Source organism: Chiroxiphia lanceolata, chromosome 1 (assembly GCF_009829145.1).
Source record: "Chiroxiphia lanceolata isolate bChiLan1 chromosome 1, bChiLan1.pri, whole genome shotgun sequence".
NCBI classification, from domain to species: Eukaryota; Metazoa; Chordata; class Aves; order Passeriformes; family Pipridae; genus Chiroxiphia; species Chiroxiphia lanceolata.
Genome location: NC_045637.1, coordinates 55,228,378 through 55,248,253, shown reverse-complemented (window position 1 = coordinate 55,248,253; position 19,876 = coordinate 55,228,378). Strand labels below are relative to the sequence as shown.

Sequence of the window (19,876 nt, the reverse complement as noted above, 5' to 3'; positions counted from 1 at the left end):
GTGTTTAGCCCGCAGGAAAGGAGCCTCAGGGGCATCTCGTCGCTCTCTACAACTCCCTGAAAGGAGGGTACAGTGAGGCGGGAGCCGGTCTGTTCTGCCGTGCCTGCAAGTGAGAGGCCCAGAGAAAATAGCCTTAAGCTGAGACAGGAGGGACTCAGATTTGATATTAGGGAAAAAAAAAATCACTGTTAGTGTGGTCAGGCGTTGGTCAGGGAGATGGTGGAATCACTGTCCCTGGAGGTGTTGTAAGAGGCGTCAGGATCTGGCGCTCTATGATGGTTTAGGGATTACAGTGGCAGGGCCGGGCGGACGGTTGGACTGGCTGATCCTAAAGGTCTCTTCCAGCCTTGACGGTCCCACGAGAGGCGGCGGAGGCCGCGCCGGGGTACAGGGACTACGGGCCCCAGGAGGCCGTGCGGAAGGGGGCGGGTCCGGCGCCTGCGCAGGCGGGGCCGCCGCAGGGCCTGAAGGTGACGGTGGGGACGGGCGCTGCCGCACGTTGCGCGGGGCGGGCGGGAGGGGAGGGGGCCCGGGCGGTGTGTGTGTGACGGCAGCGGCCCGCCTGGAACCGTCACGGGGCCCGTGAGGAGCAGCGGGGCCTGGCACGAGGTACTCGCGAGGCAGGGACGGGAGCGGGAATAGGAATGGGAACGGGTGGGGAGAGAGGGAGGGAGCGGTGGGACTCGGCGGACCCCCCCGCCCGGGCTGGTAGGGGAGTTGTGCTGCCCGCGTCTCCCTCCCGGCTGCTTGCCCTCTGCCGACTCCGTCTTGTCCGGCGGCGAGAGATGTCGGCCGCGACACGAGAAGCGGGGTGGGAGGTTGGTTTGTTGATAGAAAGATGAAGCTGTAAATACAGAGCCGAGGGGCCTGGGTGTTCCGTGTTGGGCTGCCGCTGCTGCGGCATCAGAGTGGGAAGGAGTGGGTTTGGGGAATGGGATCTCGGGCTGTTACGTGACTTCCTCACGAAGGGCAGCGGAGGGGCGACTCCATTCTCGGCTCTCTGGTGACAGAACCCGAGGGAACGGCTGGACCTGTGTCAGGGGAGCTTTTGGTTGGACAGTAGGAAAAGGCTCTTTGCCCATAGGGTGGTTGAGCACTGGGACAAGCTCCCCAGGGAAGGGGTCACGGCTCTATGCCTACCAGAGTTCAACAAGTTTTGACAGTGCTCTCAGGCACATGGAGTGATTCTTGCGGTGTCCTGTGCGGAGCCAGGAGTTGGACTTCGATGATCCTTGTGGGTTCCCTTCCAGCTTAGGATATTCCATGATTCCGTGGTACCACTGAAGGGCAGCAGGTGGGTTGTGCCCCATAGAGGGGTTCTCTCCCACGATCTGTCTGTGTCTTGGCTTTTTAGACTGCTTGAAGTGGCTGTAAAAGTGTTTTATTGTTTGATGTTAGTTATGGTTCTTGTTAGTAATCTGCTTCTGATCATTAACTATATCCAGGGAGTTGGACTGAGAAGTCATCAGAATTTTTGTTAAGGCTGTTGAGTGGGTTTATGTCAGGTATTACAAACTACATGTTTAACCTGACTTATGTCCATTTCTGAAATGTCCTCTACTAACTGTCCCAAAAGAGAAAACATTACTTTGGACAGTAGTACATGAAGTATCCTAGAATTTCTTACCAAAGTCAGTTCTTAAACTGAAAGTGTTCCTCAATTTATCTAATCCCCAAGATGTCATTGCTGTTACAAGTATAAATGTAAAATGATGTTCAAAGTGTTGCTGCTTCGGGAAGAGATAGGGAGAAGGTTCCCCATTTGGAATGTGTTTTGCTGCCTGTGCTACTAGCTTATATGACTTGCAGCTGCTCCTATGTGGGAATTGCATGCACAGAGGATAACATGTCCCCACCAGCCATCTCCTGTGGTCTTGACAGCAGGTATTTATCTCCTTTTCTGTTCAAGGGCTGTTTGAGGTAAAAAGGGTATGACTGGCCTCTGTGGCAGCATTTGCTATGTGAGAAGCACTCCCATCAGGGAGTGAAAAAAAAAAAAATTTGATAATTTGGTTAGGTGGATACCAGGTGGCTGACACATGGCAAAAACTGAGTAGGCAAATTCATGTAAGAAATGTAAGAAGTTAAAGATTTGTCTGATGTGACTGTCTGCAGGTCTACTTCACAGGCTATGGCAGCTGGTGAGAAAAGATTTGATCGAACCTTTTTAAAAGGTTCTGTATAATTCTCCTGCTGTAGATGATCCTTTCTGCAGGTTAGCTGACCTAGCTCTATAGGTGTCACTAAGAAACTGAAGTTTGTTTTTGCAAGACAGGGAATTCTCAATGTCCCCTAATCTCAGATAAGAGCCCTCAGTTTGTATCTTGGCACACTTCTGGATCTGTAGGGAGTTCTGTCTGGTCTTGAAGACATGGCCCCAACAAATTCAATGACAAAAGCAGGAAGATCACTGGTTTTTAGAATGTAAAACTGCTAGTTGAATCCAACAAATTCCTTTCAGTCAGTTAGTCTTGCAGATTAGAAGGATGATCCAACAGAGTTCTTTATGATATTGATACATTGTGAACCCAGATAGTTGAAGGTAAAATTATTTTGAAAGTTGAATGGTGAAGCAATTTCATCATCAATCATCAATATTTCAGTATTAGGAATGGAATAAAATCACTGAAAGAACTGAGGCCTGGGCCTAAAATACAGTTGAAATCTCCCTGGACAGTCAGGTGTCATTAGAATAGACCAAAAAGATTTTACCTTGATATTCTGATAGGTAACTACCTAGTTCCACCAGTTTAGATAAAGAATCAAACTTGGGGTCAGGGATTCTTAATGACTCTGATATACATCTAGTAGATTCTTTGACTTGAAACAAATTATTTGTGCAGTATGGCAATAACAACAACAAAAGAACTGCTGAAATTACAGGACTTTTTCTTAAGTGTAGAGTCATGATACCTCTAAAAGTCATATGTCCCTGTCACTATACAAAAATTCCAGTAAGAGTAAAAAGTTACTATTCAGTTAAAAAATCCATATGATCTGTTGTGATTCTACCTTCCTAAATTAGGTTCAGTCTTGAAGGTACCAGTATAGATGTGTTAAGTCCAACATATTTTATCCATATTAAGTCAAAAATGTATCACTTCAAACTGTCAGGAAAATTATGGTTTAACCAGGTGTTAGCAGGCCAGATTGGTTTGTCTATTTATGTCTGTCCTCCCACTTTTGTCTGCTAAGGACAGAAGCCCTGTCTCCTTTAAGGCACTGGGATTATACAACAGAACTTCACTCTGGTTGGAACTTTGTGTTTCCTCTAAATATCTCCAGTCCTTTCTACCCCAGTGCCTTCCAACACTCAGTTTTCCCCTCATCCTCTTCAAAGTAGCTACCCAGTGTATGATTTAACAGAAAAACCTGAAAATGTTTTGTTGTGTTTCCAGATGTGATGCTGCTTCTTCTAAACAAATTCATCTGAATCATAAAATTAGGTCTTATTCTGGTTGTGCACATCAGAAAACGGAAGTGACTCTTAGGTGGGCTATGAATTTTAATTACCTGGGTCTGCCATTTTATCTTGTCCGAGAACAGACCTTGACCACGTGTGACAGTTCTTATATGAACAAAACAAGAAGCTGTGTGGCTTTGATTGTGGCTTTGTAGAGTGTTGCAGCAGACAATCCCCTGCAGCTTTTTAGAACTTGCATAGTCTGTCCTTGAAGAGGGGGATGAGGAAAGGGAATGGTGCTTCATGCAGTCAGGTGCTCATGAACAAATTATAAAACAAAGCAGTAGCTTTTTTTCCAATGGATGAATTTTGTTGGTTATGAATAAAAATATATGAGGGTCTTCACAGAAGTTCTGTGAGTCTCCCAAAAGTAGCTGGTGGAAGATTTTAGTAGGATGTGGTGGCACTTACCTTTTAACTGCAGCAGTAGTGCTTAGCCGCAGCATGTGTCAGACAGTTAATTACTTGCTCTTAATATTTTGTGGATTTAAAAATTGGCTTTGCTGATGTTAAAATAGATGGCATCCTTTGTTTCCTGCTATCTCAGGCCATAGGATAGTACATTCTGATGAGGGATGTTTCTGTGCAAAACACAAGCCTTGGACTTTGTTGGTGACATCTGGCAGAATGCAATGTACTTTCAAAGGTTGCACTGTTGCAGAAATGGGATTCCTTTCTCAGTCTGAATTCAGCAATGTAGTAAAGCTGCTACTTCAGACTATGAGTGGAAATGTTATTAGGGTCCCATTACTAAAGTCCCATCAGAGCTCCTTCTGGTGTAAAGACACGGCTCTCTGAGTCTGGTGCACTTTCAGACACTTGGAGGTGCTGTCATTTGGTTCTTTGCAAGTCCTCTATTCAAAAGCTGCTGTGTAAGGCAGTCAACTGAATAGCGGGCAAGAAGGTTTAGCCCCTCGGGGATCATGACCTTAACAAAAATAATACTTCTTTCATAAGAACTGTTCACATCCATTTGTAGACATGTTGGAATAGCATTTACTGAAAATTAGATGAAGAGTGTAGTTTTGAGCATGTGTGTGTGTGTGTGTTCTGTAAATGTTATGATCAGCCTCTTCACACATAATTTTTCAAGATATTCTGATTGATACTGCACATATTTCCCCATATGGAGAAGTTTGAATTCACAACAGAGAATTCAACACTTACTTTGAATATTTAGAAAAGATTTATACTGGAAGTGAACGTCTGCCAACAGTAATTCTGCTGAAAGATGAACGTTCTGTATTTTTTGCTGGGAAAAATGACAGCTTTTCAGTGTTTGAAAATGTGAAATAAATGTGGTGTGAGAATAAAAGAAAAAAATCTTGAACCTATTGCTTCCACTGTGAGCTCTATTCTTGTGAAAGCTGGGATGTTTTTTCCAGTTTCATGCTGGTTTACTCTTATTCCTGTTTTGTTTCTAATTGTAAGGCTTTGTAGTTTTTCCTTGAGGATGTCTTTTGGAAGTCTTAGAAGCATTTTTGGCGAATTTGATGAGTAAAAGACTTGGTACTTGGTGTGGGTCGTTGTTTTAAGTGTTTTATAAAATTATTACATAATATAATGTGCATTTAATATATTATTACAGACAATACTGTTGATTGCTGTTGGGTTATGAAGGGAAAAAAACCAGTGCGACAAGACTGTAATGTTCCAAGATGGCAAAAATGGCATTTATCAAGGCTAGAAAAGAAACAGATTTGGTAGTCACCGTGAAAGGTGAGGCAGAAGGCTGTACAAAGCTGATTCTAAGATCTAAGTTTAAGGATATTCCTATTAAATGCCTTTTACAATTAGTCAAGATAAAGTATTTGAATACCTAAGATCTTATTCTGTGGTTACCAGCCCGCCAAAGCTGCTCTATCGCTCCCCTCCTTGCCTGGGCAGAGGAGAGAAAGTACGACAAAAGCCTGGTGAGTTAAGGACAGAGAGAGATCACTCACCAGTTACTGTCAAAGGCAAAACAGACTCGACTTGGGGAAGTTAATTGAATTTAGTACCAATCAAATCAGAGTATGATAATGAGAAGTAAAACAAATCTTAGAAACACCTTTCCACCACCCTTCCCTCCTTGCCAGGCTTAACCTTACCACCCGTTGTCTATCTCCTCCCCCTCCCAGCCGTGCAGGAGGACAGGGAATGGGGGTTATGGTCAGTTTATCACACATTCTCTGCTACTCCTTACCCTGCCACAGCATGGGGTGCCTCCCGTAGGAGACAGTCCTCTACAGACTTCTCCAATGTGAATCCTTCCCATGAGTTCTTCATGAACTGCTCCAGTGTAGGTGCCTTTCCATGGGATGCTGTCCTTCAGGAACAGGTTGCTCCAGCATGGATCCCCCACAGGGTCACAAGTCCTGCCAGCAAATATGCTCCTGTGTGGGCTCCCCACAGGGTCACTGCCTCCTTCAGGCATCCATCTGCACCACGGGCTCAGCTCGTGCAGCTGGAGCACCGCCTCCCCCCTCCTTCTTTGCTGGCCTTGGTGTCTGCAGGGCTGTTTCTCTTGCTTATTGTCACTCCTCTCTTCTCTGGCCGCAGTTACATCTGTGCAACAATTTTTTTTTTTCATTTTTAACCGTGTTATCCCAGAGGCACTTCCACCATCCCTGGTGGGCTTAGCCTCGGCCAGCAGTGAGTCTGTATTGGAGCTGGCTGGCACTGGCTCTGTTAAACATGGGGGAAGCTTCTGGCAGCTTCTGAGAAGCCATCCCTATAGTCACCCCTCTACCAGAACCTTGCTGCACAAACCCAATACCTCTGGTCAAAAAGGCTGAACTTTATTTGTGTTAGTACAGTTTGTTTTTTTGAAAGTCACTGTATCTGCAGTGTGTCTTCAATTGTTTCATTACACTGTTCAGGAATAAATATTTTATTATAATTAAAGAAGCTGTTTAAATTAAATATTGTAATTTAAATTGTATATGTCAGTGAAGTGCTGAGTGACTGGAAAAATTATGAATTAAAAAATGAGCTTGGCAATTAGAATCCAAATTACGAGAAGCAGGAAGTCTTGAGCAAGCTGGAGTTCAGTTTTTGTCTGTAACCTTTTGACTCTGTTATCAATCGGTGGCTCTGTTAGTGAGATGTGCACAGCAGCTCTGAACTCTGTAACGAGAGAGAGCAGAACTTGATAAAAGAAGTATCTGAACTCTGAACGTAGAACTAATAACCATATTTCTAGTGTGTTTCAGCATGTGTTAAAATGTAGAGTCAGAACTCTTGAGATGCTCAATAAAAGCTGAAGGTGAGGAATCTGTCAAAATTCAGTGTACTATTGCAAGGGAGAATACTAAGAGATTCTCAAGCAATGTTTTGGAGAAGTGAAGAAAACTGATCTGTGTATTTTAGCGTCTAACCCCTTATCAGTTCCTTTGTGGGTTGTTTGGGGTTTTTTTCTGAGAGAGTTCAGTCATATGCAGGAAACTGCAGACCTGAGGCTTGCTTATATGAAGGACCTTTTGCAGCTCCCTTTAGTTATTTAGTAGAAACTTTCCACTGCTTTCTAAACCACAGCATTACAGAGATGCCCCACACACATGCCCCTTGCCATGTCAAGGCCTCTGTGGTTAAAAACCCTCTGACAGAAAAACAGAAGTGTTTTGAGGGTAATGAACTAGTGATACCTTGGGAGATACAAGGATGAAAGAGGCTGTTAGGATTGAGAGTTATTACCCACGAGTAGAATAGAAAGTAGAGAGAATTGGATCTTATTTTGATCATTAGCCTAAAGTGAAAGGTTGTGTGAAGAAGCTCATGAATACAGTCCCTGCTTTGAACTAACAAAGGATTTTTTTACCCTGTTTTATCATAGATATATATACCTATTTTTAAGCTTAGTTAAAGTCTATAGGCATAACTTCTCTAACTTGCTTATTGCAAACATATCTGTAGAGTGGTGAATGGACAAAAATAATCCAAATCATAGAGCACTTTAAAAAGCAAGTTCTTCCCCTTTCCTTGACATGTACCTACATTCTGAGGATGAGCCAGCAAATTTACGCTTGTTGGAAGGAATCACAGCAAGTAGAGACCTTTTGTAGTACCACTCTGAGTTGTACTTACATAAAAATTCAGTAGAGGGCAGAATGGAACTTGTGAACCAAGGAACCAGCATAGCACTGCAAAGCAGGAAAACTAGAGTTAACAGATCTAATAGCACCGGTTATTAAAAACATAGTTCTGAAGAGCAGAAAGCACTACAAATGACAGGATTGAGATACTTTCTTTTAGAAGCCTTCGAGAGAGAGCATTCACACTTTCATATAATGGTTAGCTACATGCAAGCTTAAGATCTAATGCTTTCCAACACAGAGGAAAACAGACTTTCCTGGCATCTTGACTGGATGCAGATCAGCTATTAAGGCTCCTGTTTAGCATTCCAGATGTATAATTCAACACACAGGCGTTGCATTAGGTTCTCCTGCTTTGTCTTCTGAATCCAATTTCAGACTTTATACACATCTACAAGATCTTTCATTTTTCCTAACCCAACTTCTTGTTGTCCTTTTTAATACTTGATGTCAGAAGATTGTGATAGTAAAGATTGTTCTGTGTGCAAGGACCTTGTGAGGGTTTATTCTACTTTCTTGACTTTGGTAAGTTTGTTTTAACAAGAACAAGAGTAGTTTAGATAAAATAAGGGTAAAAAAGTTGTTGGCTTCTCTCCACTTATATCACTATTGAATTTAGTAATATGATCAAAATTAGTAATATGATTAAAAAATTATAGCATAGCATTTACTAAGTGAGATATTATAGAAGTTAGATATGATACAGGTAGGGTGGAGCTAATGTTTTAGGGTCTTTTGTCTGGAAGGGTTTACTCTTCATTTGTTTTAACATGATTTTTTAACCAAGATTTAAATAAATTTCACCATGATTTATTTTGTGTTACTCCCTTTAACCTAAAATATGGTGTTATATTTTTTAGATAGTTCTGAATCGCAGACAAAACTACGCAGCTAGTGATGCCCAAACTTCAAATTATAAGCAAGTTTCTTAGTTTAGAATGAATAACAGACACTGCAAAAGTAGTAAAGGTTGAAATACGAATTCTAAATCATGTTCATTCATACACTCCAAGTACTACTACGAAGCCTAAAAAGTCCCTATATGCTGCCATTTTCCTGTCCATGGTTAGTGACTGCATGCTATGCAGACACATTGCATTTACCAAGAGTTTTATAGTTATATTTTACACTGAGTTTAAGAAAAATTATGCTTTGCATGTGTTGCACTAGTATTACAGTGATTTTAAAATGTGTTCCCATATTTTTAGGCAAAACATGTATGTTTTCAGTTCAGTCGTGGTTTTCTTATTTTGGTTTATAAGCTTGGCAAGATGGTTTTTTTTAAATTTAATATACTGTCAATAAGTTCTTGAAATGAACAATTTAAATCTGAAAACAAGCTTTGATTTTTCTTATTATATTTCATAAAAAAGTAAGCATTACAATGGGGTTATTTATTAAACTTTGCTGCTTGGATGAGATCTCTGTATTTGCTTTTTATGCAATCTGAAAGATGAGTTGAAAAGGATTTCTGAAAACTTGGTTTGTTTCCTTTCAAAATTCTTCTCTGTCTGCCACACATAACCCTCAAAGTTTTCTTGATTTTGCACTAAAAATGACAAGAATGTAAATTAATTCTCTGGTTTCACAGAAAGGTGCCTTGGGAATGGAAAAAGCTCATGGATTTTCATTGGGAACTCTCCTGTGGTATAATTAATGTTCTTTTTTCAAATAGTAACAAAACAAGTGAAAATGCTTTAAAGTCATCCATATTTACATATTATGTCCAGAGTGTTTCTAGTATAACTGAGAATATAAACCAGTGTTCTCTATATATACTATGCCCTCAATTCCCTCAGATGCTTTCTGACCTCTTTTACAAAAGAACTTACACTAAGGTTTTTGCCATCTTATATCCGCCCCCATTCTTCTATTTTAATGTCTCTGGTAGGTCAAAAAACATTAATTGTAACAGGGTACCTGTTATTATACAAATTATCCTGATGAAAATTTCATCTGACAGCATCTCTGGCATGATTCCTCTTTCCAACAGCAGATCCACAGCAGCCTTTGCTGTAGCCGTATGGGCCGGGCTTGTTACTTCTGTGTTTTCCAAAGATCCCCTGTATCTTTGTTGGATAAAATGTTACCAACACATCCGAAGCCAATGACTGCGATAGTCACATAGGCCAGCTCTGTGACGTTAAAAGATCCTGAACTTGTGTTGTCCTCAGGAACAAAAAGCAAGTCTAATATCTATTTCCTAGTTATCATTGGGAAGCAAGAGCTAGCGTGCTCCTGCAGTATATCAGATTTATGCCAAAGCTGATCTAAATTAAAACAGAAATAGCAAAGGTTGTTAAACAAAATCTCCAGCACTGTAATGAGAAGTTGATCTATACTTTTCCTTAAGAGGTCACTAGAGCACTCCCTTTTCTCAGGGGCCTTTTAAACAGCCTGCCATGAGGCAGAGGTACCTTCAGGAACTAAATGAACATCCAAGAATCCCAACCAGGAGTTTGGCCTGAACAGCCAAGATCTTTACAGCTCAGTTTACAGCCAGCTGGAGATACTAATAAATAGTTAGCAGGGATATGACAGTGCTGAAGAGGAGACCTTATCCCACAAGTGTTTGTATATCATTTCATGGTTTGGCTAACTAGTATCTATTCAGGAGCAGAGAAAAGCTGTATTTGTCCTTAGACATAATATTTTATTCCTTTGTCGCATTTTTAAGAGAAAACTAATATAGAAATCTAAGAGGCTTTAAAGCACCATTCTCCCTGCATCCCCTCTTTTCCCCCCCAAATTCTCATGCCACAGACAAGATGTTTAATGTCTGGAGCTTCTATTTCATATTTTAGAGCGATGAAACAGCTACTTTCATATTTATTTCATATTTATTTTTCATATTTATTTCAACCTCCAACCAAATTTATTCTGTCCTCTTTAAGATTTGTTTGCATTGTTGAGCCAAGTAATTAAAATATTACAATTGAGCAGCTGCACTCATCAACCCTTTAAAAATATTTGTTTCTTTAAAATCAATTTACAGAGTATACGTTATATTAATCTATTATTTTGTTCATGTGCCTTTCCTGTAACCATTATAATACTTCCTTCCTTTAGTCTTGTAGTGCTTCTGGATGGCAGTGTAATCATGAATGTATTGACACTTCAGAAGTTCTCTCCTTTATTAATTTAGATAAGCAAAGCATGTACCTATGAATCACAGTAGGATCATTAGGAAAATTCTAACCTCGGTTCAAAAAACATGTTTTCTTTTATTCTCTAAAACATAAGCACTATCATATCTTAACCTTTTCTTATATATCAAGGTATTTTTCTTCTCCACATTTTTAAAGTAAACTGTTGCTCAGAATATTAGCTAGAACTGTACTATCTGTGCATACAAGGTGCAGAACCTTTTCAGGATCTACTTTAGATGGTTACAAAACCTTCCTTTTGACTAGCCAGGTCATGCATCATGGAGTAAAAAAACTTTAATTAATGAGTTTCAAGTCCATCTGAGGATATAAGAACCAAAAAAAAGGTGGCATGGCAAGTCTTGTAATAGCCCTGGAAGCTCTGCTTTAAAGCCATTGGTGTCGTTCTATTTTTAAGTCTTATATAGTGCATGTAACTCTGTGAGCAAAGGCCTTGAAATTCATTTATTGATTACAACTGTGTTAGTACTGACAAGTGAGCATTGAACACATAGTGGTGACCCATTGCTCCTTCACACTAAGGAGAATGGAAGCCATTTCATACCCCAGTGTTCTGCAGCCACTGCAATGAGTCAGAGGTGTTACACGGAGTTAATTTTGTGCTCTCAATAGGTGCTGGACAGCAAAGCCTAGAAATGGTGCCTTGAGAAGTGCTACTGTATATACACACACTGCATAGAATGGAAAAAATGCTTTTCAGTTTCTTGGTCCTGTACAGAAGAATGATGTTCTGCCAAGGCTGCTGCAATGTTTATGACTCGAAATCAGAGCGCTCAGCATGGTTTCCCCCATGCTGCATGGTGGCCGCTCTCAAAGCTTGCTTAGTACAGGTATTTTTCAATGAGGTACCATCCACTGAAAGTAGGTGAACAGTGGAAGTCTGACTTAAGAGCTCCCAGGTTCCCATAGATGGGTATCCTTTGCTGAGTCTGCTGGCTGGATATTGTGAAAATCTTAGGACAGATGGTCAGTGTTGTGTACTATTAGTGAGAGGGGAAAAGAGTTCTCTCTGGAGAGCATTATCCCTCAGGAAAGAAGTGTGAGTGGCAATAGGCTAGGAATGTAGTTGTCATCTTCAAGTTTGTTGTTATAATTTCTATAAATCAGTAAAAGTAGTTGGCATATGGCAGAGTGCCATCTGAACACTTGAGTTTTGCTGAGTGTTTTCACTACTTCTTGTTTTGAGAAGCAATTGCATTTGGATTTAAGAACTCAGCAAGAATCTCTGCTTCTTGTAAAACAAGAGATATTACAAGCAGTTGCTGCTTCCAGTAAAGCCCTACAGAAGACTGACTCGTTGAGAGCCAGTACCTGTAGCTGATTTACTGCTCCGTAAGTAGCAGCACTTCTTGATTCCCAATGAGTTCATAACAGGACTGAGTAGCAGCTTCCTTACATAGAGACACAAATTCCTCTTTCCTCTATTGATGCAGTACCTTCTGTTAGTATGAGTTCAACAAAAGTGGCTTTCTGTCCTTCACAAACAAGGTAAAGGTGCCCAGGGAGTTTGAAACCATTCCACTTTTTCTCACATCAAACATTGTAATTATAGTAATTGCAGTTAATTCAAGCACAACAATAACATAAAAATACCTAGAAAACAGTCAGGAATGTTCCAACAAATGCATTTGTATTATGAAACTTTCCTCTCTTGGAAGAGAACAGTAATTCACAGCTGAGGAACTTCTAAGCTATACAGAAAAAAATCTCCCATTAGCATGTCAGTATTCAGAGATGAATTTATACCATAACTTCTTCGGTAAGCAAGGTTTCAGGCTGACCAAAAATCTTCATACTATTAGTTTGCTGTTGTTGCTATTTCTCTAAATGTGCCTTTTTTTTTTTTTTACTTCAGCAGAGTCATCAATGTGTTGAAGACATATATTTGAAAGGTGGCAAACTAGTGGAAGAGTTGCAACTTTTTGAAGATACAAACCTTTACCTACTTTTCTTGTTGCATACCTGGAGTAATAAAGGGTATGTATCATTTCAGGTTTGGTTTTTTTCAAACTTCTGCCTATGTTATAAAGTATTGATTGTTTTCAGCAGCCCAGACAAATTCACTATCAAAGCACCTGACTGAAACATACCTAAAGCTATAAGAGAAGGGGAAGCAGACATGAAGTTTTAATTAAATTTGAATGATTTGAATGTTATGACAAGTAAAAATAGAAAATTCAAAACTTGTAATATAACTAACTTAGCTGGCATTTGTTACATCAATTAGTGTCACAGGTTTGTTTTTTTTTTGGAGGGAAGGAAAGTTAGTCTGTAACTTGCAGTCCCTGGATAAAGGAAAAGAGAGAGTATTTTATTCACTAGTTCAAAGTATGCATTTTTGGGGGGAAAAATTACTTCTTGTTGTCTATGCATGCCGACTTTCTTTGTGGGGAAGTTCTCAGTAGTTCTTTGAACTTTTGTGAGTAACTGGTAAGTATTCAAAAATCATAAAGTTAACAGGGGTTATCCACCATTTTAAAATATTCTTTGCATTGTAGTATTTGGAAAATTGCAGTTCAGTTTTGCTCATGTTAATGCATAATATTCAACAGTACCTTCCTGCTTCCTGGTAGATGTATACTGTCAGGTTTGTTACAATTAGGTTTGTTACTGTTAAGGCATTGGTTGATTATCAATAATTACTTTCATAGGAATTTTTTAATTGTATGAACTTTTAGTTCAAAATAGTATGGAACATGAAAAATTATACCAAAACTAAGAATGTATTGACACCAAAAATTAATTTTGATTGCACTCACTTCATTGAGTTTATACTGCATTTATGTAGGCTCAAAGTATCACTCAAGCTATCAGTTGGTACTCTAAGTGAAGTTTCAAGTGTGACTTTTCAGTAACTGTGCAAGATTCTGTAGACAGAAGCAGTAGATAGCACTAAACACCTAAAAGTGTTTTTAGAGAGTAGAATGAGCATCTTAGCAGTGAGGAGTATGTTAAGTGAAGGGGCCATTTTAGTTCAGAATGCTGAAGAAACGAGATATAAAATTATTTCCTTGACTCTGGAAGATAACAATTTCTTCAAAGAAAGATAAGGAAGCCCTTTTTTAAGCAGAAGAATAGAAAACCATTTAAAATTTGAGAATTTCAGGTGGCATTGGAGCAGACAGAAATCAGATTATTAAAATGCAGCGTGTTTACTCTTGTTTCTTCTCTCTAGAAACTTCATCGACAGTTTGTCAAAATGCAGCGGAATCTATTACATGGTGCATCTCAGCTGGCGCATGGGACGTGTTGGTTTTTTCCTCACACTGCTGTCCTTCAGTGCTTAAAAGGACAGTCCGTGTTGTCTAATGTGGGATGCAAAGTGATTTTGGCACTGGACCCCCCTAAACGATGTCTTCATGCGGGTGCAGCACACTTTGCCTCAAAGAAAACTGCTTTTCCATCACAGCCAGCAGACACTCCTCACAAAGAAGAGAGAAATCCCTTGCCTTCGGCCACTGATACACCCAAGCAGAGCCCTGCAGAGTCAGATCCTTTAGATCCTGATCCATTACAAGATAAATCAATTAGTCTCGTTCAGAGATTCAAGAAAACTTTTAAACAGTATGGAAAAGTCATGATTCCAGTGCATCTTCTGACTTCCACTGTATGGTTTGGATCCTTTTACTATGCAGCCATGAAGTAAGTTGATATTTTGTTGCAATGCACAATACCACGGTTGAATTGAGACTGACTTGCACATGTGAAAGGACATATAAATTATTATTGCATGTTAAAAAGTGCCTTTATATGTAATGGGGAAATGTGGCTACATTTTAACTAAAGTATAAGGTTAATATTGAAAGTATATAGGGTTCATGAGAGTGTCACATACATACTGCTGTCATCCAGTTATTGCTGTGTACCAAGTGTGTTGCCAATGTTTGAAGGAATGCTTATCTCCCCAGAATTATGCATGGATGTAAACAGCACTGAAATTATTAGTAACCTCTTAAAAGGTAAAGAGAGGGATTTGGAATCCTGATTATGTGAGATCTTTATAGACCTTTTCTTTTTTTGCTGTTGGACTTCGGGGTATTTCACCACTTCTTCCCTGCTTCATCCCCAGTCTTCCCTCATCACTGGATTTTCATATCATTAACCTCATTTAGCTGTTCACAATCTATCTATATCCTTTCTTTTTTATTTCTGTTTCCTGTCTTTCCTACCATCCACTGAAAAAATTGCTACTGTGGGTCAGACTTTTTAGTTGGAAATTAAATATTTGTGTGGTTGAAAAAAAAAAAAAAGATAAATTAAGTATTCTAATTTTAGTTTCTTTTAGTTATAGCATGGTCCAGATACTGCTCTGGAAAATGGCATTTATTAGAAAAACATCACTACATCAACTGTAAGCTGCTAGTTTGCTAGTTCAGATGAAAGAGGTTTTTATCTATCTGCAAATAGTTTTGCTAAATTTGCTAAATATGAGCAAATGTTTATCTCTGGACTGCTAATGTTGTATATTTAATAATAGAAAGCGTGAAACAAGGACAGTTCGTGGTGGCAAGGATGGGACACTGACATCAGAATGCCTTACTGCACAAGTGTTTGTTTTAGTTACTCTAACCAGCTGGCATAATTGCCCTTTCTGGGAGCTATAGATCCAAATGTCATTCTAAATTTAGCTCATGTCAGAGGAATAAAGGTCTTGAGCTATAAAAATATTTGCTTTGGATGAATTCAAGTTGATGCTTACATCCAGACATTTCAGATAGAGTGAAGACTACTTTTCTTGAAACTCTAAAGCTAGCTGCTAAAGTAGGTATTTGGCAGAGGAAAACAAATATTTAACTAGAAACTAATTATAACAAAGCTTCAGTTTGTCATGCCAGAAGAGCAGCACCCTGTTGAAGTGGAAAAATAACTTTCAGAATGACTGCTCATGATACGAGACTAAACAGTGGCAGTTTATGAAACAGCACGGTTAGCGCTGTCTGTCACATCTTACTAGGTCTCCATTTTCTGCTCTGGCAATAGGCCTTCAGATTGTAGGTTCTAGTAACTGTTAGTAAATTACTACCTGTTATTGTTCCTGATGCTAAAGTGTCTGCATGCTCAGAAGGCAGCTTAAATTATTAGGTAGAAATGGATAATGATACTAATAATGCAGCATCTCTAAATATTGGAAACTCAGGTCTTCTGTAACTTCTATGTACAGTTTTCTACTGTAATATAAAGATGGGCTTTCTTTTTTCCTTTGGTGCTGATGTTAGCTTCCCTGACTTTTAAATAGAAAGAAATTGTGATAAGAGCTTCCTCCACCCATCTTAACACTTTATGTTGACAAGGTAGAGCAACTGAGCACAAAGCCCCCGAAGTCTTGTCCATATAACACATTGTTTCCTCTTCCTTTGCCGCATTCCATTTGTTTGATATATTTGAAAGTCAATGGAGAATGTTGTCTGAAATTTTAAAAAGAAAAAAAAGTAATTAATTTTAGGCAAAACAGAACATGAAATTGAGCCTGCACAGCTGGAGCCTGAATAGCTGTCTTACCACCTTTATATCTACTTACCTTCAAACATAAACTGGGACACAGGTGAGTTAGAAGCTACTCAACCCAACAGGGATAATATAAATGGGTCACCTTTTGGAATGCTGAAAGAATATTAATTTGCCCATTTGTTCAGAAATATAAATCCTGTAAGTATATTGCTTAGATGAGAAAAACGCTTTGCTCTCAAATTACAAAGTTTGTGTAATAGAGTTAAAGAATGGAAATAGTGCTCTCAATAACTGTTCAGGTTTCAAATTCCAAATCAAGTTACCAACTTCTTTCTCTTTTATAGTGGGGTGAATGTTGTTCCATTCCTAGAGTTGATTGGCTTACCAGACAGTGTAACGAGCATCCTGAAAAATTCCCAGGGCGGAAATGCACTAACTGCATATGCATTGTATAAAGTAAGTATAGTTTGTACATAAGCTCTAAATCTTGCCTGGTGAACTAAACAGGGTTTGCTCATTAACTTTTTTTGATAGTTACACGTACTTGAGCATTCCTTTTTGTAGTAAAAATATTCACATGCAAGTTGGTATGTGTTGTGTGTCCTTCAAGGAGTCTATATGTATTTCTAAAATAACTTCTTCACTGCAGAACTATTGTGTGCCCTCTGAGATTTAATTACAACTAAGTTATTCTACTGTATCCCTGACATAGTTAACAGGGACAAAGAGGTAAAGTCTAAACACCTCGTTGAATTCCAGATAGAAGTACAGTTATTTTTATCCTAGAGGATTCTCTAGTTTCTCTTTCTACCTTAGTTGTTCGTCACTGTCAAGTACTTTCATTGCCTGTTTGAATCAATTAGTTACATTCAAGCTTGGGTTTCTTTTTATTACTTTATATGTGCATAGTCTCTGTTTGGGAAACTTGAATCATGTCAGAGCATGTGAAAACAAGGTATTGTATTTGCTGTACACGCCACTATTTGTTTTGTTTACAAATGTGATGTGCTTCTTACCTGTTATTTAAAGGGGTTATCTTCCCAAACAAAATGTGAAAGTACTACTCTTCACAATTATTCCTGTGCCTAAAAGAAGACCAATAAATAAATGTGGTTAAATATAAGGATGTTGTTATAGCTGGGAGATTTGACAGTGTTGGAAGAAACTCAGTGTTCACATACTGTTTGTTCTGAATTGCATTCTGAGATGCCTAAAGCTTGTCCCACAAGCTGCATGGGGAGGGTTTGTGTGGTGGTGTTTTTTGTTGTTTTTTTTTTAATGGAAATCTAATGCCCTTGCTGGCTCTGTCAAAATGATACTTTAAGTAGAAGGTATGCATTTCTGGAGGATGCTCTGTAAATTGGCTTATTTTCATATAAATTTAAGATATCTTTAAAGTTGACACTGGTCAAAATAAATGTTCAACATTAAAAATACCTATTGCTGTATGTTATTGTCCTGCTTTATTTATGTAGTGTCTTCTTTGATTTCTTTAAGATTGCAACTCCTGCCAGATACACTGTGACTTTGGGAGGAACATCCATCACTGTTAAATATCTACGTAAGAGTGGCTACATATCCACACCACCACCAGTAAAGGAATATCTGCAAGACAGGATGGAGGAAACAAAGGATAAAATTACAGAGAAGATGGAGGAAACAAAGGATAAAATTACAGAGAAGATGGAGGAAACAAAGGATAAAATTACAGAGAAGATGGAGGAAACAAAGGATAAAATTACAGAGAAGATACAAGAAACCAAAGATAAAGTCTCATTTAAAAAAATAAAGGAGTAGAAGAGATGCTTAATTTTTGGATATATCAAACAGCACTTTAACCCTTTGTGAGGCAGGATATGCAAAGTGCACTTCTGAGCTTTTTTCATTTTTTCATTTTTTCTTTTTGTTCTTTTTGGTTTTTTAAACTTTTGTCTGGAGACTACAATTGCTATGGGGATTTAAAGGTTAAAGTTCCCTGGGGGAGAGGTTGTGACAAAATCTCAGTTTACAGAAGGAAAAGTGAATCTTATGCTAGAAGTTAATATGTCCATTGGTCATAGTGTTAACAGTTACTCTTCCCTCTTCTTTTTTTTTTTTCACACCCTCCTTCTCAAAATGGAGATGGTTTCTGCCAAAAGCCACTGCTTTATTCTTCTTCCATCGTAGTGCACAGCCATTATTCCATTAGACTCTGAACCTTCCATTAAATGAGAATGAAGATTTCTCTATTGGGAAAGGCAACATATTTAGGTTTTTAGAGTATGTGGACCCAAGCCTCTTCAATCGTGATCATCTCTCAGCTTGGAGACAGACCATTGTCACTGATACTGCACATGAAGGAATCGATGGATTGATCCTAGGATAGCCAGAATGAATTACAATGGCTACACTGACTTCAGCTGGGCTATGATAGTTTACAGGTTGAGACTATGAATCTTTCTTGGACAGTGCATGTTTTCAGAAATCTCAACTGAAAGCTATAGGAAGATAAATTAATCACTGTAGCCATACTGTCAAGTATACTTTGTTTCCTAAAGATGATTTACAGTCACTAAATGAAATTAATCAATAATTGTATATTGAAAACTAGGATTTGTTTATTGTGTTAAAGTTTAAAAACCTGCTCTATTTCATTTTTGAAACAAATAGAAAGCTTGAAAGAGAAGTTTATTTGAGAAATTGCTGTACTAAGGGGCTTTTAAAACACGTAGAAAGTTAGAGTTAAACCCAAGAGTTCCTCCTATGATTCAGAAATCATTCAGACTTCAGTAGAACAATTTGAGTAAAATAAGCATGATTTTTGAGACAGTGATCACAGTCTACCAAATTTTTTTTCCCCCTAGATTTTCTTAAGTCAAGCAAACACTCATAGCTGAAGGCTGAAATGCTGCCTCAAAGATGTCATAAAGAACTAAAGTTGAAACTGTTCTATTTGACTGGGCAGGCAGACTTCTCTCAGTGTTACTCAAATAAGGCTAAATTGAAAGTGTGTTTTTCCTGTTTCTACTACAGATCTCACTTGGTAGCAACTCTGCATGTGTATGTTGTTTAATAAAGGTGCTTTTTTGCAGGGGGTTAAGGGGAAGCAACAGAGTTGGACCCTGAGCATTGTAATTGACTACAGTAAAAGAATATAGCTGATGAACTATCAGCTCTGTCCCACTGTCCTGTTTTCATTCAAGTCACTGAGGGCCTCTCCGTGTTTAAGTGAGTTGAGCTTCATTAACTTAATTGTGCAGGATTGATTACATACTTCTCTGCCTCTGTCCACATGTCAAATATAGTAACTGCAATCTAATGCCTACCTCACAGGGATGTTGTGAGGAATAATCATTGTATATTCAGTGACCTAAAGATGTAAAGTGCCATGTTTCTGATAAACATTATTAAAAAAAATATTTCTGTGAACTCTTATGATGCTAAGTACTACTGTAGGGTTGGAGTTAAGAGATGCTATTTTGTTTTTCTGTTTTGGTGTCCTTTTCTTTATTGTCCCCATGCACACATTCTCCTGATGTTGGCATTTTTTCTGGTTTTCTGCTTTTGGGGGCAGTGTTACCTGTGTCCTGCAGAATCCTGCAAAGCCTGAAGTCTGTCTCAATAATATTGCATGGTCATTCTCAGTCTGGGGCCAGATGTGGGACCCTCTTGATGCAGCTCACAGGATCCATCTCTTCTTTGCATGTGGCAGGGATTGCACAGGGGCACCTTGGTGTGCTCTGATG

The 19,876-nt window shown here is 39.0% G+C and overlaps 1 protein-coding gene across 7 annotated transcripts; it reads left to right on the top strand.

Annotated features, from left to right (window-relative positions):
- The first annotated feature begins 448 nt into the window (after positions 1-448).
- Positions 449-19,460, top strand: FAM210A (family with sequence similarity 210 member A). Of its 7 annotated transcripts, XM_032691947.1 has the most exons (6): positions 549-609; positions 5,052-5,182; positions 12,559-12,680; positions 13,879-14,345; positions 16,496-16,607; positions 17,649-17,948. In XM_032691947.1, exons 4-6 carry the CDS (start codon positions 13,903-13,905, stop codon positions 17,946-17,948), a joined length of 855 nt encoding a protein of 284 aa, XP_032547838.1. In that variant the 5' UTR covers positions 549-609; positions 5,052-5,182; positions 12,559-12,680; positions 13,879-13,902. The 7 variants fall into 7 exon arrangements, with proteins under 7 accessions (XP_032547859.1, XP_032547801.1, XP_032547828.1 ...); XM_032691968.1 differs by lacking the exons at positions 549-609; positions 5,052-5,182 and adding an exon at positions 449-470; XM_032691910.1 differs by lacking the exon at positions 5,052-5,182 and having other exon boundaries at positions 493-609; positions 17,649-19,460.
- The last annotated feature ends 416 nt before the right edge of the window (positions 19,461-19,876 follow it).